The 21962-nt window shown below is 39.4% G+C and overlaps 2 protein-coding genes across 3 annotated transcripts; both read right to left on the minus strand.

Moving 5' to 3' along the window:
• Nucleotides 1–1313: 1313 nt before the first annotated feature.
• On the minus strand, nucleotides 1314–9694 carry LOC110049160 (uncharacterized). Of its 2 annotated transcripts, none has more exons than XM_089271715.1 (6): nucleotides 9237–9694; nucleotides 9045–9099; nucleotides 7782–7879; nucleotides 2658–2743; nucleotides 1726–2007; nucleotides 1314–1484 (listed from the first exon to the last, which is right to left on the minus strand). In XM_089271715.1, exons 1-5 carry the CDS (start codon nucleotides 9503–9505, stop codon nucleotides 1760–1762), a joined length of 756 nt encoding a protein of 251 aa, XP_089127841.1. In that variant the 5' UTR covers nucleotides 9506–9694; the 3' UTR covers nucleotides 1314–1484; nucleotides 1726–1759. The 2 variants fall into 2 exon arrangements, with proteins under 2 accessions (XP_089127841.1, XP_089127840.1); XM_089271714.1 differs by having other exon boundaries at nucleotides 1726–2022.
• A 1150-nt stretch (nucleotides 9695–10844) lies between these two features.
• LOC149105915 (uncharacterized) lies at nucleotides 10845–21891 on the minus strand. The gene is made up of 3 exons (XM_089271718.1): nucleotides 21762–21891; nucleotides 16844–17128; nucleotides 10845–12014 (listed from the first exon to the last, which is right to left on the minus strand). Exons 1-3 carry the CDS (start codon nucleotides 21811–21813, stop codon nucleotides 11779–11781), a joined length of 573 nt encoding a protein of 190 aa, XP_089127844.1. The 5' UTR covers nucleotides 21814–21891; the 3' UTR covers nucleotides 10845–11778.
• Nucleotides 21892–21962: the final 71 nt, after the last annotated feature.

A 21962-nucleotide genomic window follows, 5' to 3' on the forward strand; every position in this document is an offset into this window, starting at 1 on the left:
TAAAGCTATATAGAGAAGAATATTGAATTCTTAATTAAGTCAAATATTGATCCCAAACAACTTAGTATTTAATCCTAAGGGAATTGATCAATCTAAAAGAATGACAATGCGGTGTTATTAAAATCGTTTCTAAGCTTGAGTTTACTTGATTCGTGTCAGACGAGTCAATTTCTTGATTCCTTCCGTGTTCCTTGAAATCACCTGCCGAATATGGCCTAAGTTTATCAAAGCCTATAGAACAGAAATTAGGTTTGCACATGTAGTTTATTAAAGATCACAAACAACTTTAATGATCCCGAGAGGATTAACGCATTTTAAAAGAAAGAGACGTCGGGTTGACAAAGAAGTTTCCGTATGTATAAGTTTTATCGATTTCCATAAAGAGCCCTGCATATTGAACAAACGAAGTGAGTTAACAAAAGCAACAAGCTTTGTTTAATCCTGGCTTTTCTTTACCTAAATCTAGGCTTTTCTTAGCAAAGGCAGCTTATTACAAAGAGGGAAAATGCTGATGTATAAAGTGAGGCTTGCTGTGTGCAGGGTTTGAAAGAAAAAGTTTAAAAAATTTTCAAACAATGCAGTATGTGCCCGAAGTGATTTCTGAAGAAAGCTTTCGTGCTCTAGGTGTCTGTGTTCATGTTTCTACGGCTATTGTGTTCTAGGGCGCTTTGTATTCAACCGTAAATTCCAGAAATTTAAGAAGCACAGTAAATTGTAGAGGCTGGTTTTCATATGATCGCAGACGATCGCGGATCGCGGATGGCAGATCGCAAAAAGTTCTGCGATCGTCTGCGATCATATGGAAACCAGCCTTAAAGTAAATTCTTGAGAAAAGGAGAAAAAGGGATTAAGAATCCATTCTTGTTTTCACTGAGTTTCACTGTGATCATTTACTATCTAGTGATCACATGTCCTCTTAGAGGGCTTTTTATGTGGTAATGTTGGACGTAACAGCCTGGGGGCATTCACATAGGGAAAGGACAGTGGTGAAAAGAACCCTGCCTCAGAGGTACCAAGATCCTGTTTTATGGGCGTGGCTTGAAACGTTATCAATGTACCACGAAATGATTTGGGCCTACCTTGCCACGCGAAAAGACCGAATTTCACAACAATATCACATTTTCAGTTGCACCGTAAAACATTTCACAGGTTTTCGTGGTCAAATACAAGGGAATTGTTATAGTTATTCCCTCCCTCCAAGTCAGCCTCAGACATGTAGCTGCCCCTGGGTTTCCACGCATGTCTGGGTTGTTGCCTAGGAGATTAACCTGTGGATTTATATTTATGAAATAAAAGGGTAATGACATTATGAATATGTTAAAGAGCACTGGTTTCTTTATTTCGAGCAAACACATCTCAATCAAGAAAATATCCAATACAAACACTGTACACGACAAAAATTCAACTTTCTAATTTTCTATCCAAATTTTCTTCGTTGAGCTCGTACTTGTCTTGCATCCATATTACATGAGAACTAAAGGAATCTGGAAAACAAAATTAAAAATATAAATAATCAGTCAAAGATGGCAAATGCAAATTTTACGATAGCAGTGATAATTACATTACAACCACAATGGAGATAATGAAAAGTGGTTTAGCATCAATGCAACCCTTCACTGTGTTTGCGCGCGCTTACGGTAAATTATGTGATAGTGAAAACCAATTATCTTCAAGCAATAACGAGGTAAGATTATCAACGGGCGGATATAAGTAGTGAAATTTTACCTAGGCGATGTACCCAGTGCTTTGACGTCCAAACTCAGGTTTCAAAAGATGCAAAGCATCCAGACATATGACAGGCTCCAAACTGGCAGTAATCGTTATCGGTGCAGCCCGACGCCAGATAATCTGCCATATCCTCGTCCATACAGCCTCGGGTGAAGTGCCGGAACGGGGCGTCCTCCTGTTTAAAAACAACGCACCTGGTTTCCGACGGCTGACATTCTTGAGTCTCAGCGTTCTTGTCACAGTCCTCCAGTGACGTGAAGCTATCACAGTAAGGGCACTCTAACGGAAAAGAGCCTGAACGTGGTAAATTGACATTTTTAATACTTTTACCGATGTTACTGGCTTTAGCATTAGACAAAACGCTACGATCTATTGCATTAATTAAATGTCTCTTTCCAGCAAAGATGTCACAAATTAATGCGATTTCGTCGATCTAACTCCTTCTGAAAACGACTTTTTCATTTATATAAAAAAACGATATGTTGCAATAAAGAAAGTCGATGAAGCATAATTATCTTTTATGGATCTTTTATGATTTCCAAAACAACGACGTTTGAAAAAAAAAAAAAATAATCAGTGGGAGTCTGTATGCATTCTTATTATATGGCTAACTCCGTGAGCGGGCAAGATGAACCAAATTCTGCGCTGTGATTGGCTACCCGAGCAGCAAGATTATCCACATAATAAATCCTTTATTGACCAAGCTAGCTGGATATTAGCCTCGTTCTTTGTTAGCGTGTTTGTGGACCGAGAAGGAGTCTCGGTCCATAAACACGCAAACAAAGAAACTTGGCCAATATCCAGCCAATATCTTGACATCACGCTTGGTCAATAACCATTCCCATATATAGCTCGGTATTACTCAATTTGAACCTAAGAAAAGGAAGAATGATTGTGTTTTCAATAATCTTGGGGCGACCTTGGCCTACCATGTTCAGAGCTTTGCACAAGGCCGGAGGCAGTAAGAACAGCAAACTCAAAAATCCCCCAATACATCATCGTCTTGTCAAAGAACCTGGTAAAATTGAAAGAAAAGCAAGCGTTGTAAGACTGTTTCAGCGAAGCGTGTCAACATGTTAAACATTATTTAGTGACTGCCTTTGAAAAAGGTTGGAATAAATAACAGGGCAATGACCCTAGCTGGCTTTGTGGGGCAACGCTTGCCCTCCAACTCCCCTGCGGCATACATTTCTTTGTAGAAATTGCTATGTTTAAAGTCCCACATTTTCATGAGTTTGCAAGGGATTTTTCTAAAACGCTGCATGTTTTCTGCATGATTAATCCAGCGGTAAGGTTTATTTTTTGTTTGAATGGAAAAATCTGAAAAGCGTGATATCTTCAAATCATCCAATATACCTTGGAGCTCGAGATTCCTGCAGATCAATTATCAAACAAAGGAAAGTAAGTTAACAAAGGCAACAGGGCGGGTTTATTCTGGCTGTTGTTTATCTAAATCTAGGTCGTTTTTGGCGAATTGGCGAAGGCTGCTCATCACGTCAAGAGTGCTATTTACGATGTATAAAATCGAGATTTACTGTGCACAGGGTTTGGAAAAGTTTAAAACATTTTAAAACATAAGAGTGATAGACTTAGCGGGAGCTGTATTGTAGGTGTGCGGTTGCGTTTCCGATCGGAATGAGATCACCTGCCCTCAAACGGCAAGACGTACAGATATCATTTTTTGCAGGATAGTCGCATTTCAGCCGAATTGTAGATGCAACGCAATGCAGAAATTACGTTTAACAAGCAGTGACACCCCTACCTCAAACGCTGTATTTTAAGCTTAGATTCACTGTAAACTGCGGTCACTATTATTGGGGTCGAATGAACGTGTTTCCTCGTCTAGGTCAGAACCAACACTGAACTAGCCCGCCGTTTCACCGTAATTTAAAACAGGCGGGCATTAGTCATATATTAACTGTTCTTGAAATTGACCAATCATGATAGACTCATTTTTTCCCGAGACGCTTGTTCCTGGGGGGACCTCATTTGTGAGAAGGTCGGGGATGATCTTCGGAAAATTTGAATTTAACCCTGAAGAAAACCAATCTAAGTATTTCTCGAGCTTTATTTGACTCCTCCAACGGTCTCGAACACCTTAAGTGGGACCAAAATCCGTGACCTACGACCCTAAGCGAGAAGAGGAGCATCCCCGCCCTTTACACATGGAAGTCCACCCCCCCCCCCCTCAGGAACCTGACATGTTGATTTGAAAACAGCCCTTAAGTGTTATAGTTGTTGTTAAAATGCATACTAATGTGCGCGCCTTTTCAGTAACTGAATAACGGTGAAACGACAGGCTAATAGTTCAGTGTTGGGTCTGACCTAGACGAGGGAGCAAGTTCATCCAGTCTTACTGATCTTACCGAACGCAGTGCACAGTACATCAAAACACTGAATTAGCCCGCCGTCTCACCGTTATTCGAAAAGCGCGCACATTTCACCCCGCGCATAATTATCGATTGAGCGGTGAAGCGGGGATTGAACACTGAACTAGCGCCCCATGAAGTGAATGACTCCTTATTTCAAAAAGCGCGCATACTGATGCCCCGAGTGTAAGAGAGAGCGTATGTGGCCGACATATCATATCTTCAGAAGAATTTTTGTCGTTTTCACGACGGGTAGAGGTAAGTTGAAGTTGGATTTTTTTATAATTATGAAATACTTCGTAAGAAAACGTTAAATTTCGGTTAGTTTGTCTGTCTATTGAAAAAAATATGCTTTGTATTCGAGTGGCGTACGGACATATAGTATATAATTGTATAATATGTGTGACTGATTCCCGTCGTTTCTTTGTTTTGGTTAAACCACTAACTTATTTTGGCTCTTTTTGTTTTTAGTCTTGGGTACATATGCATATTTATACCTAAGTACCTTCTTGTTTATTTCTTCAGAAGCGGAACACTAGTAATGTTTTCACTTCAGGAGTGAACTATTTACTTAGTGGCGATAGCAGCCAATCAGAGGAAAGTTTGTAATTGCAATGTAAACATGTTTTAGCGCAACAAAAAAAATTCAGAATAAATACATGTTGTTCAGATACACTATTCTTTTTTTCTAAGAATATATTATTTAAGAATATCGAGGCTGAAATTTGCGAAATTTTAAGAATATTTTAACAATATACCCGACGCTGAGATTTTGAATTGAAAATTTGTAAATACAATGCAATTATATGCTTTCACTAAACCGTACAAAATTCTTCATTTCTCTAAACGGAAAAACCAGCCAAAAAGCAACAAAAACAGCACTTGCCGTATGTTCGATGCGAACGACAATTCTACAAGAAGTGGTTGACTGCAAAATTACTTGAACACCATACAGACACCAGATACATTCGAAAACAGAAATGCCATGCGCTATTATCTAAGAATATTCACAAGAAAATTATCTGCCTAAAATCGGCGGAAAAATCAATCTCGTTCCCAGGGTCTCACATCTTCCCGCCATCTCTCGCGGGAAGTTTCACAAGAATCCGTTACAAACTCATGAACATTACTGACCCCAAACCTTTCAGTTTTTACAAAGACATGTATGCCAGGGGGACGCGTCAAACGGAATTGACACAAGCCAAGGGAAATTTTCTCTCAGAAACATATTTGTGAACATAAAAATCTTCATAATATCGCGAGTTAAGTGCCTTTTATCATTATAACTCTCTTATACATTTAATTATCTGTTGTCAGTTGCAAGCTATAACACATTTAACACTATCAAAATTCAACCGACAATTTAAGGAGTTAACAACATTATTTGAAGGCATCATACCGAAATTAGATTCTAAAAATTGAACAATGAACCATTTAATGGTCAAACGGTGACTTAATCTCCGGTTCAAGTTTTTCCCTTTAAGTCGCTCTTCCGCGAGTTCAACTCGTCTATAGTTTCAGTTTTGTGGCGAAATCCATTTGCTAGCCTTTTTCTTGAATTCAATGGCAGCATGAAAGTAAGACACGTCTCATAACCCATCAGACATTTCGGCGCCATTAAACTGCAGCATCACAGCGCATGCTCATTTATATTTCTTCGAGGGTGGAATGCTTGATATTTAATAATTGCAAACGAACTTATTGCAGTTCAACACTTATAAGTTCATCTGGGTTTCACCCTTTCAATAATCATTGCTGCGGTTTTGAACTTAACCTAGTTACAATGAGAACGAAAACTTACAATGAGAATGAAAATTGAACTAAAAGTCATAAACTTAAGAAGCAAAGAGAAGATTGGAGAGCACGTTTATCAGTTTTTGCCATGGAAATAATCCTTCAAGTTGAGAATGTTTGAGCAATACATGTTCACGAAATATTCCAAATCACGTACGTGGTAAAAAATCCCATTTGTGTCAAAGCAAAGGTGACAACGTTATCAGTATCCAGCTGAAAGCGTGGCTGTTCTTTGATGGATAAAAATGTTTCTTATATAGTGAATATTGTTCGACCGTATTTTCTGTTCTTTTTTACAATATCATTGTATCACATATATATATTTTATCATTGTGGCGTTTCGTGCTTGGCAAAACGCTTTCGTTCTTTCCATCCCCTCTTCGCAGCAAATGTCGTGTTTTGTCTTAAATTGACGTTTAGTTTAACGCGCTGTCGTCCGCGAGTGTAGCATTCTGATTGGTATCGCTAGAGTGTCGCAAAATGAAACGTATGTCACGCCCCCCCCCGGATGATTGTACTTTCTTGCAGTCATTAACGATGTTTTCCCTATACCACCCCAGGCAAGGGCGGCCGTTGAATCACTCAAGCACGAACGATCGTTATTTAGATGACAACGAAAAGCGACAAGGAATATTGCTGAAAATAGTCTTCCATTAAACTTTTGATTCATGTAAATCACGTGTGAATTTACTTGGGAAGGGACAGCGAACCTGATTGAGGTGTTTACTGTTAGCTACAACTAATTTCAAGATTACCAAACATTTGAGTTTTTCGTCGTCAATCTCAATCAGGTTCGTTTTTTTGCGACACTCTAGCGATACCAATCAGAATGCTACACTCGCGGACGACAGCGCGTTAAACTAAACGTCAATTTAAGACAAAACACGACATATGCTGCGAAGAGGGGATGGAAAGAACGAAAGCGTTTTGCCAAGCACGAAACGCCACAATGATAAAATATATATATGTGATACAATGATATTGTAAAAAAGAACAGAAAATACGGTCGAACAATATTCACTATATAAGAAACATTTTTATCCATCAAAGAACAGCCACGCTTTCAGCTGGATACTGATAACGTTGTCACCTTTGCTTTGACACAAATGGGATTTTTTACCACGTACGTGATTTGGAATATTTCGTGAACATGTATTGCTCAAACATTCTCAACTTGAAGGATTATTTCCATGGCAAAAACTGATAAACGTGCTCTCCAATCTCCTCTTCACTTCTTCAGTTTATGACTTTTAGTTGAATTTTCGTTCTCATTGTAAGTTTTCGTTCTCATTGTAACTAGGTTAAGTTCAAAACCGCAGCAATGATTATTGAAAGGGTGAAACCCAGATGAACTTATAAGTGTTGAACTGCAATAAGTTCGTTTGCAATTATTAAATATCAAGCATTCCACCCTCGAAGAAATATAAATGAGCATGCGCTGTGATGCTGCAGTTTAATGGCGCCGAAATGTCTGATGGGTTATGAGACGTGTCTTACTTTCATGCTGCCATTGAATTCAAGAAAAAGGCTAGCAAATGGATTTCGCCACAAAACTGAAACTATAGACGAGTTGAACTCGCGGAAGAGCGACTTAAAGGGAAAAACTTGAACCGGAGATTAAGTCACCGTTTGACCATTAAATGGTTCATTGTTCAATTTTTAGAATCTAATTTCGGTATGATGCCTTCAAATAATGTGGTTAACTCCCTAAATTGTCGGTTGAATTTTGATAGTGTTAAATGTGTTATAGCTTGCAACTGACAACAGATAATTAAATGTATAAGAGAGTTATAATGATGAAAGGCACTTAACTCGCGATATTATGAAGATTTTTATGTTTCTGAGAGAAAATTTCCCTTGTATGAAATATTTAACTATTAAGGTACTTACATAATTGTTTTAATCTCTTCCTTTTTTCGCAGACCGCTAATACGGGCTTTGCCAGGTACATTTCTGAATTTGCGATGATTTAGAGCAAGAAAATTTACCTAAGAAATAAATAAATCAAAACACGTTTTTAAATATGATCAGTGGTCTACCTTTTCCCTGTATTATAAGCTCGACATCCTAAGACTATTTTATAAGGCAAACAACGACAGCCTGCCCGAGCCCCTGATGAAATCGATACTTGAAAACCCCAGCCACGGCTATTCGCTCCGAGGGAAAGTACTTTCTTCTATACCACGATTTAACTCGCGATTTATGAAAGACTCACTTAGATATAAGGGATCTGTCCTTTGGAACATAGTTTTATGCCACGAACAACATAAAAGTTTTTCAAGCTTTTTCGACCTTAGAAAGCAGGTTGTAAATAGAGCTTATTTTAAAGATTTTAACTTTAACGCCCTGTCGGCTTCGACAACCCGTCACAGACATAGTGACTTTATATACAATTAGTTTTAGTTAGTTTATTGTAATCATATAGTAGATTAACTTATTAACAGTTCTAGTTAGCAATTAATTAAATAATTAATTTTATTGTAAATCTAGGAACTGTAATCTAAACATTTTAATCGTAATTTTAAATTTTTAGCAAAGTTAAATTTAAATACACGACCCCACAAGCTTTTAGCTTTAATTATTATCGTGTTTAAATAAAGTTTATCTGTCTATCTATCTATCTATCTATAACGCACCTTTCAACAAAGCAATGTGTACATCACACAAATTTTCAAAAATACAGGAAAGTTCGCGATGGAGAAGAAATTAAAATTTAGAAATAATACCCAAAACGAATTTATAGAAATGTAATTACCTCCATCTTTATCAAATATTAGTAAGAGTTTAAGCTTAAATATTGATTTAAGCTTCAGAAATGTTTAATTATTTACAGGGATTTTGCTTAGATGCGAACTTGTTATGCAAAACTCACTAAATAATCACAGGAATTAATTTAGAGAGTTAAGTTCGTTAAAGTAACACACTTATTTTATAAACGATAAATTTACTTAAAATATATAGAAAATATTTCTCAGATTAAGTTTACCTTTGATCGTTGTAAATAATTCCGCGAAAATCGCGGGGAAAAATTCAATTATTTATGAACCATCATTTACACGACAGAGTTGACAAAAGCTGACAAAAGCAATCGCGATTTCATAGATTTTAAATCGATTACCACCTTGTAAGCTTCTAAAATACTGTTTATCTTACCTCACGTTCTTTCGGGGGAGCCAAACGTTGTGGCCTCAAGTCTTTCACATCATATCTAAAAGAAATAATAACCAAACAAACGCTCATAAGCGAAGCAAAGTTTACATTTCGATCAAACAGGACACTCCAGTGCGAAGTCCGTGAACAAAAAGATTGATGGCGCGTCGGCAAACAGACCGGGAGCTCACGTACCCGACTTTCTTAAACGGCTCTCTTCCCACAACGACATAAGTACAGTCTCTTTGAAGATCGTCAAGATTTCTGATGCGATGTCTACCAGCTGGTGTCCTTATTTCTCGAGCTGGTATGCGAAAACTTGTTGCAGCAGCATTCAGAAAAGCATCAAAACTCCGCTTTTCTCTCTGGTTGACCACAATTCGCTTTCTCTTAAAATTGTCCCCGTTGAGATGAAGATAAACGGGTTTTCTCATCATATTTATCCCTCTCTCGTGAGCAGCCATGCTCCCACAGTGTTGTTTCGCTTCTCTTAAACCTTCTAATTTCGTTTACCATGAAAACACGATCACATTTTGCAAAGAGATGGTGGAGATTTCTCGTCACTTATGCTCTGTGTGACCTCATTAATGACTGACGCGTGCATTATGGGATGTTTCTCGTGATTTGTTTACCATGGAGACGTACATAGTTACCAAATGATCATTGCAAATTGATTAGCGCAAAGAAATCAAAACAAAGAAAGGAGTGCCAATGTAATCAGGTTCTAGCGAGGCCGTTTTATGAGGCCATTGAAAGAAGACCAGGGAAGTAAATGAAGGAATGGAGCGCTTTGTTAATCAACCTTCTGTGGAGTCTTTTAAATCTGCTGTAACCTCTTGTGATTGATTTCGTGTGCTATTAGTTAATATTCAGAGTGATGGCAAACCCTTGTAAATTCTTATATATAAATAAACAAACAAACAGACAAATAAATAAATCAATAAATCAGTACGTCTTATTAACTCATTTACGAAACGAAGAAGCAAAACAAAGCTGTAATTCTTCGCCTCCGCTCTTAATTGTTCTTCGCAAAACTCTTACGTGGGGAGTGGAGGGAAAAGCTTTTTGTTCTCCTTTACCCACTACTCCTTGTTTTAATATGAAAAGAAAGTCCATAAAGAGCCTGTAATCCTTTTGAAACCTAGAGCATTTCCATGACTGAATTCAGGTTGGAACAAATGACGTGATCGCCGATCAGGAAAAGTGCGAGATTCTCTTCTGAAGCCTCTCGCGCCAGCTAGCTCCAGCTCCAATCGCTTTCGCTTACACATGATTACATGAGCATTATTTTATAAATGACTTTTAATTTTTTCCCATGTCACGCAATATCAACAATTATTTCTCATATTTTTCGTATCAACTGAAAAACCACCTCTCCATAGATCAATTTATCATGTCAAATTTAGTAAACATGCAAAGTTTCATAAGAACCCGTTGCAAGCATGCAAAGTTGCCAATTTTTACAAAGAAATGTTTGCCAGGGGGCACCGGAATAGATTTCTTGGTAAAATTTGGCACTCCGGCTTTGAGGTCCCATATTTTGACGAGCTGAAGGATTCTTATAAAACTTCGCATAATAACTAAATTGGGCATGATAAATCGAACGCTGGGGCTTACTCTTTTCGGAAAGAAAAAATCGGAAAACCGTGACATCGGTAAAAAGTTTAGCCTGCGAACGCAGACGTATTTCCGATTTTGACTTGGTTATAAAAAGGTCCATTTCAAACGCAGTTGGTAAAATATGTACTTTCTGCAGTTATTTGCTCTTTGACGGGAGAACGTAAGACAAAAAAGATTAATCGCTTTTCTTGAATCAGCAAACCTTTTATTGAATCAGCAAACCTTTTATTGTTCAGCTCTGCACAGCATACCCACCGACAACTAGCTATCTAAGAACTCTTCATCCTGTCTTAGTCTGGACTGATTATTCACTTACTAGGAGCACTGACATCTATCTTTACGAGCTAAATCGACAAATACTCATTTTCTTTGGCCATCGTAACTTGAACAAAGAATAACACACCAACTGCGGCGTTAAACATGATAATAAAACGCATTGTTGGAAAACAAATAAAATATTAGCGAAGCGGAGCACCATAACTAATAGGAACAGAACCACATGCATGCACAGAAATAGAAAACCATGCAACTCTTTTTCATGGTCAGCATGGCTTGCGGTATAGAACGCGGGCACGTGCGCCCTACGAAAAACGACGACGACGTGTCTGCTTATGTTTCGCGTAGTTTGAGGTTAATTAAACTCAAGAGAGAAGGCCAAACAATATAAACAAAAACCTCAAGGCAAAGTTACAAGACTCAAATCAAAATTTTCGCTTGGCCTGGGTTAGCTTATCAGGCTTTGAACAAGGAGCTCCGCTTTAGGCTTCGCTAAATCTATCTATTATATGTCAGCAAAGAGACGGTCAGATACACATTGAAAGATAAAGAAGACTTTGCTAATTAGGTAATTGAAATTAAACCTACCGTAAATGATAATGTTAGCAGCGAAAAGCTTTATCTCTATTAGTTTGCATCTTTTGATGCAATTGTTTTCAGCTTCTGTCCGAGTTTGCATCGTTAATTAGTTACTTAACTTAAATTTAAAATTCAGTTGTTACTTCTATTCTCAACGGTCGCTTCTGAAGATGTATGTCAAAGCATGCGAAACGTCTAGTAAAAAGAACTAATTTTTGTTTTCCAACAATGCGTTTTATTGACCCTATATTGAGACATCCCTCTAGGCCACACAGTAATTCTCACTACACATTGACACTTCACAAGATTCCGCGGCACACTTTTTCTTCTGCTGCTCAAAAATGATCTCGTTGCCACAGCCTCGCGAAAATTTCTCGAGTTTATTGTATCTTGTAGCCAAGCAGCGGTCTAAACCTTCCCCGCAGGTAACGATACGAACATTGCTGTTGCATTCCTCTTCAGACCGACCAACGCAAGTAGCACATTTGAATGGACCCCCTGTCAAGAGAAACGTAAAAAGATCATCTGGCATAGCTTGATTTAAGGACACGCGCGAGCTTGTCGGATTGGGATGTAGTCCGCCGTGTACGCGCGTCTTACAGTCGAACCTCTGGTTTTGACCACCTCTCGTAAGCGACCACCTCTCCTCAGCGACCAGTTTTCCAAAATACCAAAAGTTTCTAAGTCAAATCACTATATTTGGAACCTCTTGTATGCGACCCTCTCTCGTAACCGACCGCGACCACTTTTAGATCTAAAAGTTTGAAATTGACCGATAATAGAGCCTAAATGGGATGAAAAGGTGTTGTAACCATATCGCATTCCTGGGTTGTAGACGGAAACTTTCTCAATGAGAACACGGTCAGGGCCCTAGCCAACCATTTTCTCCATTTAAGCCCAAATTGTACAGCGTAAGTTTTGCCAACGTCCAAAAAGAAACAACAACAACAACAACAACAACAGTCGATTAACTTTTCGTGCGCAAAACTATTTCAAAATTCTGCTTTGTTAATAACTTTTCAGCATTTTTTCAAGTATAAGATTGAAAGTCATTATTTTGTTTTTTAAAATAAAAAGGTTGATATAGCGGTGATTCGCTATTAAATAGTAAGAAAAAGGAAATATGGCCTTTCGGATACTAAAACAATTATTTTTCTTTTTTAAGCCCGTGCTTAATGGCTTAAAGGCTAGCTACGGCCCTTGAAGGACAGGATTTTTTTTCTCGAAATTGACTTGTCGTTCCAATAAAATATTAAAAATATGCATGGGGTAAATCTATGCTACGTTATGCTGATGAGGCAAAATTTTGACCCAGTATGGTCTGAGCTCTAGTAAGCGACCACTTCGGCTTAACATTTTGGGTGGTCACTTGCGGGAGGTTCGACTGGATTCGTCTTGTGGTTAAAGTAGCTCAGTCACGGTATTTTGAGTTATTTTGGCCGCGTTCAGAGCTACCCTGAATTAAAAGAAACTTGAAAATAGTATTTCACTAAGATCGAAAAACGCCAAAGAGATAACAATAAACCATAAAGGAACAAGGATGGTTAGGAATAGAGAAGGCTAAACTTTTCAGGATGCGCTAACCGTGACGAAACTGTTACATATTAAAAATACACATTTATACAAATTCTGTTATTAAAATAACGAGACAATCTAACTTAGGAATATTCTTTCTTATTACTGAAAAACTGTAAATAGAAGGGAAATCACGTCTTTTTTACGATAATCAACTCGAACTTTTTTCTTAAGGAGGTCTACGCGTTACGTTTAATAACAAATTAATAAAAGCATAAATATCATGTATATCGTCCTGTTTCTGGATGAACTCATACCTTCGCTCACCAAGAGATCTCCCCCTTTTGAAGAAGGTGGAGAGGGGGTGGGGTAATTAAGTTGTACCAGGGGAGGCTATTTTGCGAGTCTGCGAGCCCAAGCCTCGAGGCGCGATTCGCGAGTCCCGAAAGATTCCCGCCAAAAAGGCATAATGCGCTAATATAGAATTTGTTACATGTGAGGTGCTTCCACTGACGCCAAACCGACCGTTCACAGACCAGTGGGAATACCCGAGGAAAATGGAACGACATTTTCCGCTCAAAGCAGGCCAACTAAGAGGAATAGCTCTTACCATTTTTTATTCCTTTTCCGAATTCTCTGCATAAGTGAAGAGAAATAGCGCAATGAACCGGTTTGTGAAAAATGGATCGGCAAATTTCGGTTGGACGGGTCCGACAGAAATAAGTGGCCAACCTCCGAATATTCCGCTCGGAAGGAACCGAAACGGACCTTTCCATTTGACGTCCGACCGAAATTTCCGAAATCTTTGGCAAATGGAAAGTCACAGGTAAGGTGATGGAGAGTTATCCTTTATTTTAAATTTATTTCTACCAATTGCGCAGATATTTTAGGACGGACATTTTTTCCCATCTTGCTTTTGAATTACTATGCAGATTTTGGTAGCTGCCAGCGAGGTAAACTTTTACTAATCTGTAATCAGTTTGCAAGCAGAAGCATATCACCTAGTCTAGGTGATATGCTTCTGTTTGCAAGGAATTACGATTTTTTTCAACGCAGTAAATCGTACTGACTTTTAATGGGCGAAGTTTCGTGTTATAGCGATATGAAGATCAATAAAGTACCTAAAGGATTTATATTCCAGCGAGATTGTCACGATTCAAGTAGCCTACGAACGCAGACGTATTTCCGGCTGTCGCTTGTCTCCGCCGAAAATAACGTCTGCGAACTCGAGCTAGGAAACAATTTCTGTGACGTAATGACTTTTGTTTCTCTTTGGCCAATCAGATTCCATGATAGAATGAAACTCGAGTGCTCCTCGCAGCGAATACCTCGCGCAGTAGTTCTGGGGCTACTTGAGCTAAACTGTGATTGGCTTAAAATTTCTACGTCACAGAAATCGTTTCTTGTCTAGGGTTCGCAGACGTTATTTTCGGCGGAGACAAGCGACAGCCGGAAATACATCTGCGTTCGCAGGCTACGATTCGAGCAAACGTTCAAAACTGATGTGTAAATATTATTGCCGGGCGGATGGGTTTTATCCCCAAACTATTGAATTGCTCGAAATAAGCGGTCTTCCTGTCATTCGATTTTACCGGGGAACCATTTTAACAAGAAATTAAGATCCTGGTTTCCCGAGAGAAAAAACAACACAACTGGCAGGCAAAAAACAAATATATGAATCTTTCGTGGCGGTTGCTCGATATCACCTTGCAGAGAATTGCCTAATGAATTTCGTCTCACTTGAACGTTTTCCTGTTATTTGGATATTAGTCAATTTAACATAATCAACATTTTTGATACGAAAATTTACAAGGGAAACTCAAAATTTCATTCGTAGCTAAAACTGTAAACTTACCTGCAAAATGCGTTCGGCGAAATTAAATTTAATACAGACGGAAAAATTAACGTTGCGCGGAATTTCACGTATGAAAGAAAATCGAAAACCTTTGTTTCTTTTATCGGTGTAGCATTAGACTGTTCACAGTCTCTGTATTTAGGCACGCGAAAGAATCAAAGGCTCCTTAGAGCAACCTCATGGTAGAATTGATAGCACTCTTGATGTAACCTGCGATCTGGCGTTCTTTGCAAAGTTATCTTTCATCGTAGGCCACACGTGCCGGCACAATTATTATGTTTGTAAGCAGCGTATTAATAGCGAAAAATTTTCCTAAATTTTGAATTTCTGAAGAATTAGTTAAGATATAGGCAAAGGTTTGCATTGTCCAAATTTGAGGGATGGAGGTGTGGCGGAAAAGCATCAATGGCGTTTTTAATTACTGGGTTGCTTAGGCAACCCTAAGTTTTAGATGTGGAACTCATCACAAGGATTGATACTTTAATGTAGGCTATTTGTATTTTGTTTTTCTTGAAAATTGAAGAGGGAAGATAATGCGTTTATTTCAACATACTGCTTTCTTCCTGTGGCCGGTCGATTCGTCGTCGTCAAAAGATGTCCATAGCCGCGCACTTTACCGAAACCTAAACCTCCATCCAACTACCACTTTGTTTCCAAAAGTCTCGAGAGGCTCCATAGTCCGTAATTTGCATTCAAAGCACTGCACATTTCAAAGTTTTCGTGGTCGTGGGTGAAACAAGAAAACATCAACAAAGTTTAACGCTAACCAATTTGCAGTAAGCTTACGTCATGTCCGCGGTCTTAACGGGTCTTCACGCACGAATCGTTCATGTTATCGTCACTTTTAGGACTTTGACGCCCATTTCTCTGCAGTCGAGTATTCTGTAGCATATTTTCTTTCCATTTTTGGCTCCACAAAGGTATTTTCCGATCAGGTTTGGAATCAAAAAACCATCACGCTTCAAAGGGACAGGACGCCATTTTGAATCTGCCCAAGTAGTGGGACATACTGTATTCTCGCCTTTGCACTACCCCCCAAATACGTACTCTGAGACAATGGCGTGACTTTGAACAACGAGACAAACTTTTCGGGGAGGGGCAGATATGGGAGAACGGGTTTAATCCAGGTTTAATGCATAAATTAATTGTCTAACAAAGTTAGTGAGTGATTTTTAATTGAATTCCACTTCCCAAACCCTAAACCCCATAGCATGACTTACGTCATACCATGAGGAAAAAAGCGAACGCGAAGCATGCGGGGTGGGGAGTGGGGTTTGCGAGCGAAGCGAGCAAGAAGAATAGAATCCCCACCCCCTACCCAGTCAAGTCTTCCGTTTTGCGCTGGCGTCCGGTAATACGAGAAAATTGCCTGATTTCAAACCGAAAAGGACTAGGTGCGAGTCTGTAAATTATGGGATTAGCAACTGTTGATCCACATAGTCATAAAGTGCAGACCAAGCTTTACAAAATCCCCAAGTTTGGTGTAAATAGACCCAATAGTAAGCAAGATACAGCCATTTGAAAATGTCAAAATTTACAAAGAAATGTAGGGCCATCTAGTCGCTGTGTCGGAATGTGTCCGGATGACCAAACATTTCTTTGTTAGTTTTGACGTTTCTAAATGGCTGTATCTCAGTCAAAACTAGCCTGATTAACACCAAACTTAGGGATTTTGTGAATCTTGGTGTGCTCTTTCTGATTATGTGGATCAATAGTTGCTTATCCCATAATTTACAGACTCGTACCTAGTCCTTTTCGGTTTGAAATCAGGCAATAAAGGGCTGTGAACAGTCTAGTGTAGCATTTACTGAGTAAAGCGTTAACGTTAATTAAATTAAAAATTAAGAAAACAAACAAAACAACGCAGTGGCTCGCAAAAATAGGCTCGCGACTCGCGGGTCCGCAGGCCTTGCACATTAGTCACACTTGTTTGCGAGCAGTGCCGTCTGTCGCTTACCCTCATTTTCAATGGTTGCAAAGCAGTCTCCAGGGCACCGTGCAATATCACAAAATATGCCACTGCGTTTGCCATATGAGGCAAATACGCCACTTTCACAATATATCCTATCATCTTCATAGTCGTCATCCCAGCTGCAACCTCGCAAATAGAACCGTTGGTTGAGTCCATTGACTGTTATACAAATCGACTGGCCGGCCTGGGAGTTGGGACACTCTTCGTAATGAAGCTCTTTATCACAAGCATCTTGGTCGTTAGCAGGACCACAAATCCAGCAATGAGCAGCTACAGAGAGATTGAAAGCTGAGTGAGAAGGGAAGGGTTTCGTCTCTTATAGAAAGGGTTGTACCCGCTCTGCCCAACATGACACTCTCAAATCTTATTAGTAAAGAGCCAATTTAAAACCTTTATAAATTTAAGTTGATGTGACAACCAAGACATGTCACACTGTGTGACATACTATCTGGGCAAGGCTTGGCCGTCACGCTCAAAAGTCATGATCATTTCGTGCTCACGTGCAAAACAACATCTCCTGTCACATTTGGCCAATCATATGCTGCTTTAATGCACGTACGTTGCCATAGTGATTCACCCAGTTCATCCTTGCTATGTGCTTCACCTTAGTTTGTTCATTGTAGCCTGTTACAAAAACTTTCCCTTTTCTCCCTTTCCCTCCTACCCTCGCTGGTTCCTTGGTCGTATGTGATACAGGCAAGTATTTAACTGTTAGCCTTTACTAAAGGGCGGGTCGCACTAGAGCGAATTCAAATATTTCCAATTTTTGACCATGAAAAAAGTTGGCAAAAATTTCGCAAGTTCCAAATTTTGGCAGCGGTCGCATTAGACCAATATTTAGGAACCAAAACGTTACTGATTGAAATATATAGGTCACAAGATCTATGTTTCTCAATTAAGTAATTTATTATATATCTTGCGAGAGTTTAACGAGTCTTCGCAGATTTGTCTCCGAACTGCATGTTCTTGACTCTCCGCTCCACAGCAACTCCTGATTTTCGGCCATGATCGGAGCAGCAGATTTTGCTCGGCTTGCGTTTATGTTGTTGCTTGCGCCACTTGCGATCGAAGAAGATTGTCTCGCTGAAGCCATCTCTTCAAATTGCTGCTGGTAACCGGATCCATGGTACGAGTCAGAAGAATTTTGATAAAAACGCTGCTCATATTCCTCGTTTGTATTGAAATAACTGTATAAAGCGTCAGCTGGACCGGGTAAAAATTAAATTTGTCCCGCCATCTCACGCGCCAAACTGGACCAGCCGTCAAAGTTATTTTTTGGCCGTAATTTTATCCAGACATGTTTTTAAAAATATATGACAGTATGCTCAAACAAAAAGTTGTTTGCTTTGCCCAAATTTGGAAGCCTCCGAGGCAGTTCGGCTTCTTTGAAGATTGGCGAAATTTTGGCAATTCGCAAAAATTTGGCAAGTGTTTGAAACTGGGGGTCGCACTTATTTTACGCTACTTTTAGCAGATTTATTAATCATACAAACAAAATTGACTCTAGTGCGACCCGGGCCTTTTATGTAAAATGCGCAGTTTGTAGGATTGCAGCGCAAAACCGTCTTTTTTTCCGCTGGTTTTAAGTTGATTGTAAGCCTTCCACGTTTGACCTAAGCTGGTGCAAAGCGATGTGGACATTCCTCTCTAGTTGCACAGGTTGTGGAGACTAAGATCTTCATAGCCAATGTCACTGCTCTGCATACTAAACCTCGACTGACGCACGCCAAAAATTACGAAATGTTCCAGATATCATTTATGAAAGAAATTCACCTGAATAAATTTTAATACTGAGATAGTCGTAGGTGCGTGCTTTTAGGTATGATCGTAACCCTTTTTTGCGCGCGCCCTTAACTGCTGATAGCAAGAGAAAATGAGGTGGTCTCTTGCTGCTAGCCATGGAATAAAACCAATGAAGATAAAGAATTGCAAATGCATGATTTCTTTTCTTCAGTAGGATTGATGCTTTCTGACTTCGTGCGTGGCGGTGATAAAATGACTAAGCTTTATTGCATATTTTACGGGACGGACCATTAAAATATTCTTTTCAGAGGGTGGGGGAAGGGGGAATGGACAATTTTCTAAGGTATGAATATTTTTTCTCCCTTTTAGTTTATGCATGAGCGTTTTGGTGGGAATTGCTTGTGCGAAAGCTCTTTCAAAGTCAAACACAAGACCTAGTTGGTAGATAGCATTTACTCGATTTTTTTTTTCCGTGCACGATTTTTTTCAGCTGTTTTTGCTGTGCAATCATTTTCGGAAATTGCCTGGCAACCCCCCCCCCCCCCCTCCCGGCTTCTAAAATATAATGGCCCGCCCTAAATTAGTTTACTGTCAAAGTTAGAAGACCGTAAACCCATAGCCCTGACGTGTTAATTGTGTTATAATCAATCACAAGTGAGATCTTCAAACCACAGAAACAACATAAAAGGGAGTGAGTTTCCATCGGTCACGAAACTATAAATTGAGTTTTGGTTTTCGCTTTGTCCCAAGATACACCCTCCGTCTTTCTATATTACTAAAAGTCTAAATAATAGCTATTTTTTCCACATCCAGTACTTAGTTTGAGGGATTTTAGAAAACAGAAATTCCGCCGACGCGTACGGTTGCTTAAGCGGAGCGACATTTGATTTGACACGGCTGTAAACAGGGATGATTAAAAACTTAAAACTGAGGTGGTTTCGCTAACCTTGGTATTATCTTTGGTTAAACTAGCGACTTGGTTTATTTTAGCAAGCAATTACAATCCTTTGGGCCCGGGTTTTCGCGCTCTCTTGCAATAGGCAATTGTGCTGAAGGAGTTTTTACCGTGTATAAATAAAGTAATATAATAATATGCTATAGTAATCGACACTGATAAAAGTAAATATCAAGTCGAGTAATATTCTAATTACTGGGTTAGCCAATCAGCCATGAACCGCCTTTACTTACGCCATCAACTGAGAACATAACTCCAGCTGTGAGCGACATGTTTGAATTGCAAAAATATTGTTTTAAAACAATGAACAAAAAAGCTTTCAAGCTTGCGGTCACGTAGAGGGAGAAAATACCGAACTTGTAAAGATTGAAGTCATTCTCCAAGATAAAGTGCTCCATCCCTACTCTTCTACAGACCTTCAAATCGCACGGTTTTGCCTTGAGACTCACGGTTTTTAGGGCAATCTCACCGTCTCGCGCGATGAGGCAAAAAAATCTCACAGTAAACAGATTCACAAGCCGATGGAATAAACTTTCCTTGAAAATTTTTACTTTGCTTTCTAAAACTGATTTTCTAGCGCTAATTCTGTAGAAATCCACAGTTCTAAGGCAGTATTTGACATATTTGATCGACTGGTTGACAAGACACGTACCTCACAACCATATTTAGAAGACAAATGCCAAATAAGGTTGTCGTTACCACTTTCTCGCATCTAGATACGTTTCGTACACGTTGTCAAAATGGTGGAGATTGCTGTATATTCATCGGACGAAGAGAATCAGAGTCGTTCCGTCGATAAATCTCCAGGTTTTTTTCCAAATCACCAGGTTTTTTGACCTTGTTCTTCAGGTTTTTGGTCTCTCGGGATTGAGAGGTCTTCCTCTAATAGCAGAATGTCACGGTTAATTAATTCAGGTGGCCAGCACCCCTATCATATTCCATTGTTATTATTCTTCTCTTGTTGATGTTTGTGATCAGGCCCAGTTCAAAAATCGTGCTTCTGTCGTGCCGAACTTAATTGCAATTAGGTTTTTACCGTAGCACAGCAGAAACACAACTCTTAGGGTTGAGAGGTCTTCTAATAGCACAATGTTACGGTTAATTAATTCGAGTGGCCAGCACCCCTATCAGATTCCATTGTAATTATTCTTCTCTTGTTGTTGTTTGTGATCAGGCCCAGTTCAAAAATCGTGCTACTGCCGTGCTGAACTTAATTGCAATTAGCTTTTTGTTGTAGCACAGCAGAAACACAACTCTGATTCATGCATTGTGTCGGAGTCGTATCAAATTCAGGATTTACTGAAGTGAAACGTTGTGAACAATCCCGCCAAAAATACATAAATATATAATTTATAAATTTTGGGGGCTGCGGCAGAAGCACGACTTTTGAATCACTGCTTTGCTAGAGTCGTGTGGCACGCCAGAACTTGTCGAACTTAATTGCTTGTTGACCCTTGCCGGACTTAGATCAAAAGTTTTATTCAGACACCGTCGGCTTCTGCTGTTCTTCTGCCCTGCTTCTGTTGAACTTAATTAATTCCTGAATTTAGTTCAGCACGGCAAAAGCACGATGTCTGAACTGGGCCTATTATGCGCCTTTTTAGTTTCTTTTCTCCGATAAGTGGGCTCGATTACCAGGCGCTTTTCGGAATATAAGCCCGAACCGGACCCGAGAGAACGGCGGAAATTCAGTCATTACGATAAGCAGCTCTCCCAAAATATAACAAGAATCACGGGTGCTAAATAAATTTCTTACAGTTAACCGATCCGCACGGCTAAATGGCGCAAACACACACCTGAATCACACGTAAATGATCTGCGCAATTTGCAGGATTGCAGCGCGAAACTGCTTTTATTTCTTGCTGGCTTAAGTTGTAAACCTTCTATGCTTGACCTAGAGCAAAACGATGAAGATGTTCCTATCTGGTACCATCTAGTTGTACATGCAAGTTGTGCAGACGACGATCTTCATAACGAATGCCCTCCCTTGCATACTAAAACTCGACTGACGCACTCTAAGAATATCATTTACGAAAGAAATTCACCCGGCTCAGTGTTAACATAGATGGTCATAGATGAGTGCTTATAGCTATGATTGCTTCGCTGCCCGCGCTCTTTTGCTGATCCCACGCCTAAGACCCTCAACCCTGCATAAGCCTCGGAAAGGAAATTGAGACGGTTTTTTTTAATTTAATAACTTCTTACCTGCTGCTAGCCGTGGAATAAAACCAATGAAGATAAAGAATTGCAAATGCATGGCCTCTTTTCTTCTGAAGGATTGATGCTTTCTGACTTCGTACGTGGCGTTAATAAAATTAACTGACCTTTGTTGCGCGTTATAATGGACGGACCATTAAAATATTCTTTTGGGAGGGCGGGGGGGGGGGATTGGTGGGACATTTTCTG

Source organism: Orbicella faveolata, unplaced genomic scaffold (assembly GCF_042242905.1).
Source record: "Orbicella faveolata isolate gen_17 unplaced genomic scaffold, um_ofav_v1 contig_34, whole genome shotgun sequence".
NCBI lineage: Eukaryota > Metazoa > Cnidaria > Anthozoa > Scleractinia > Merulinidae > Orbicella > Orbicella faveolata.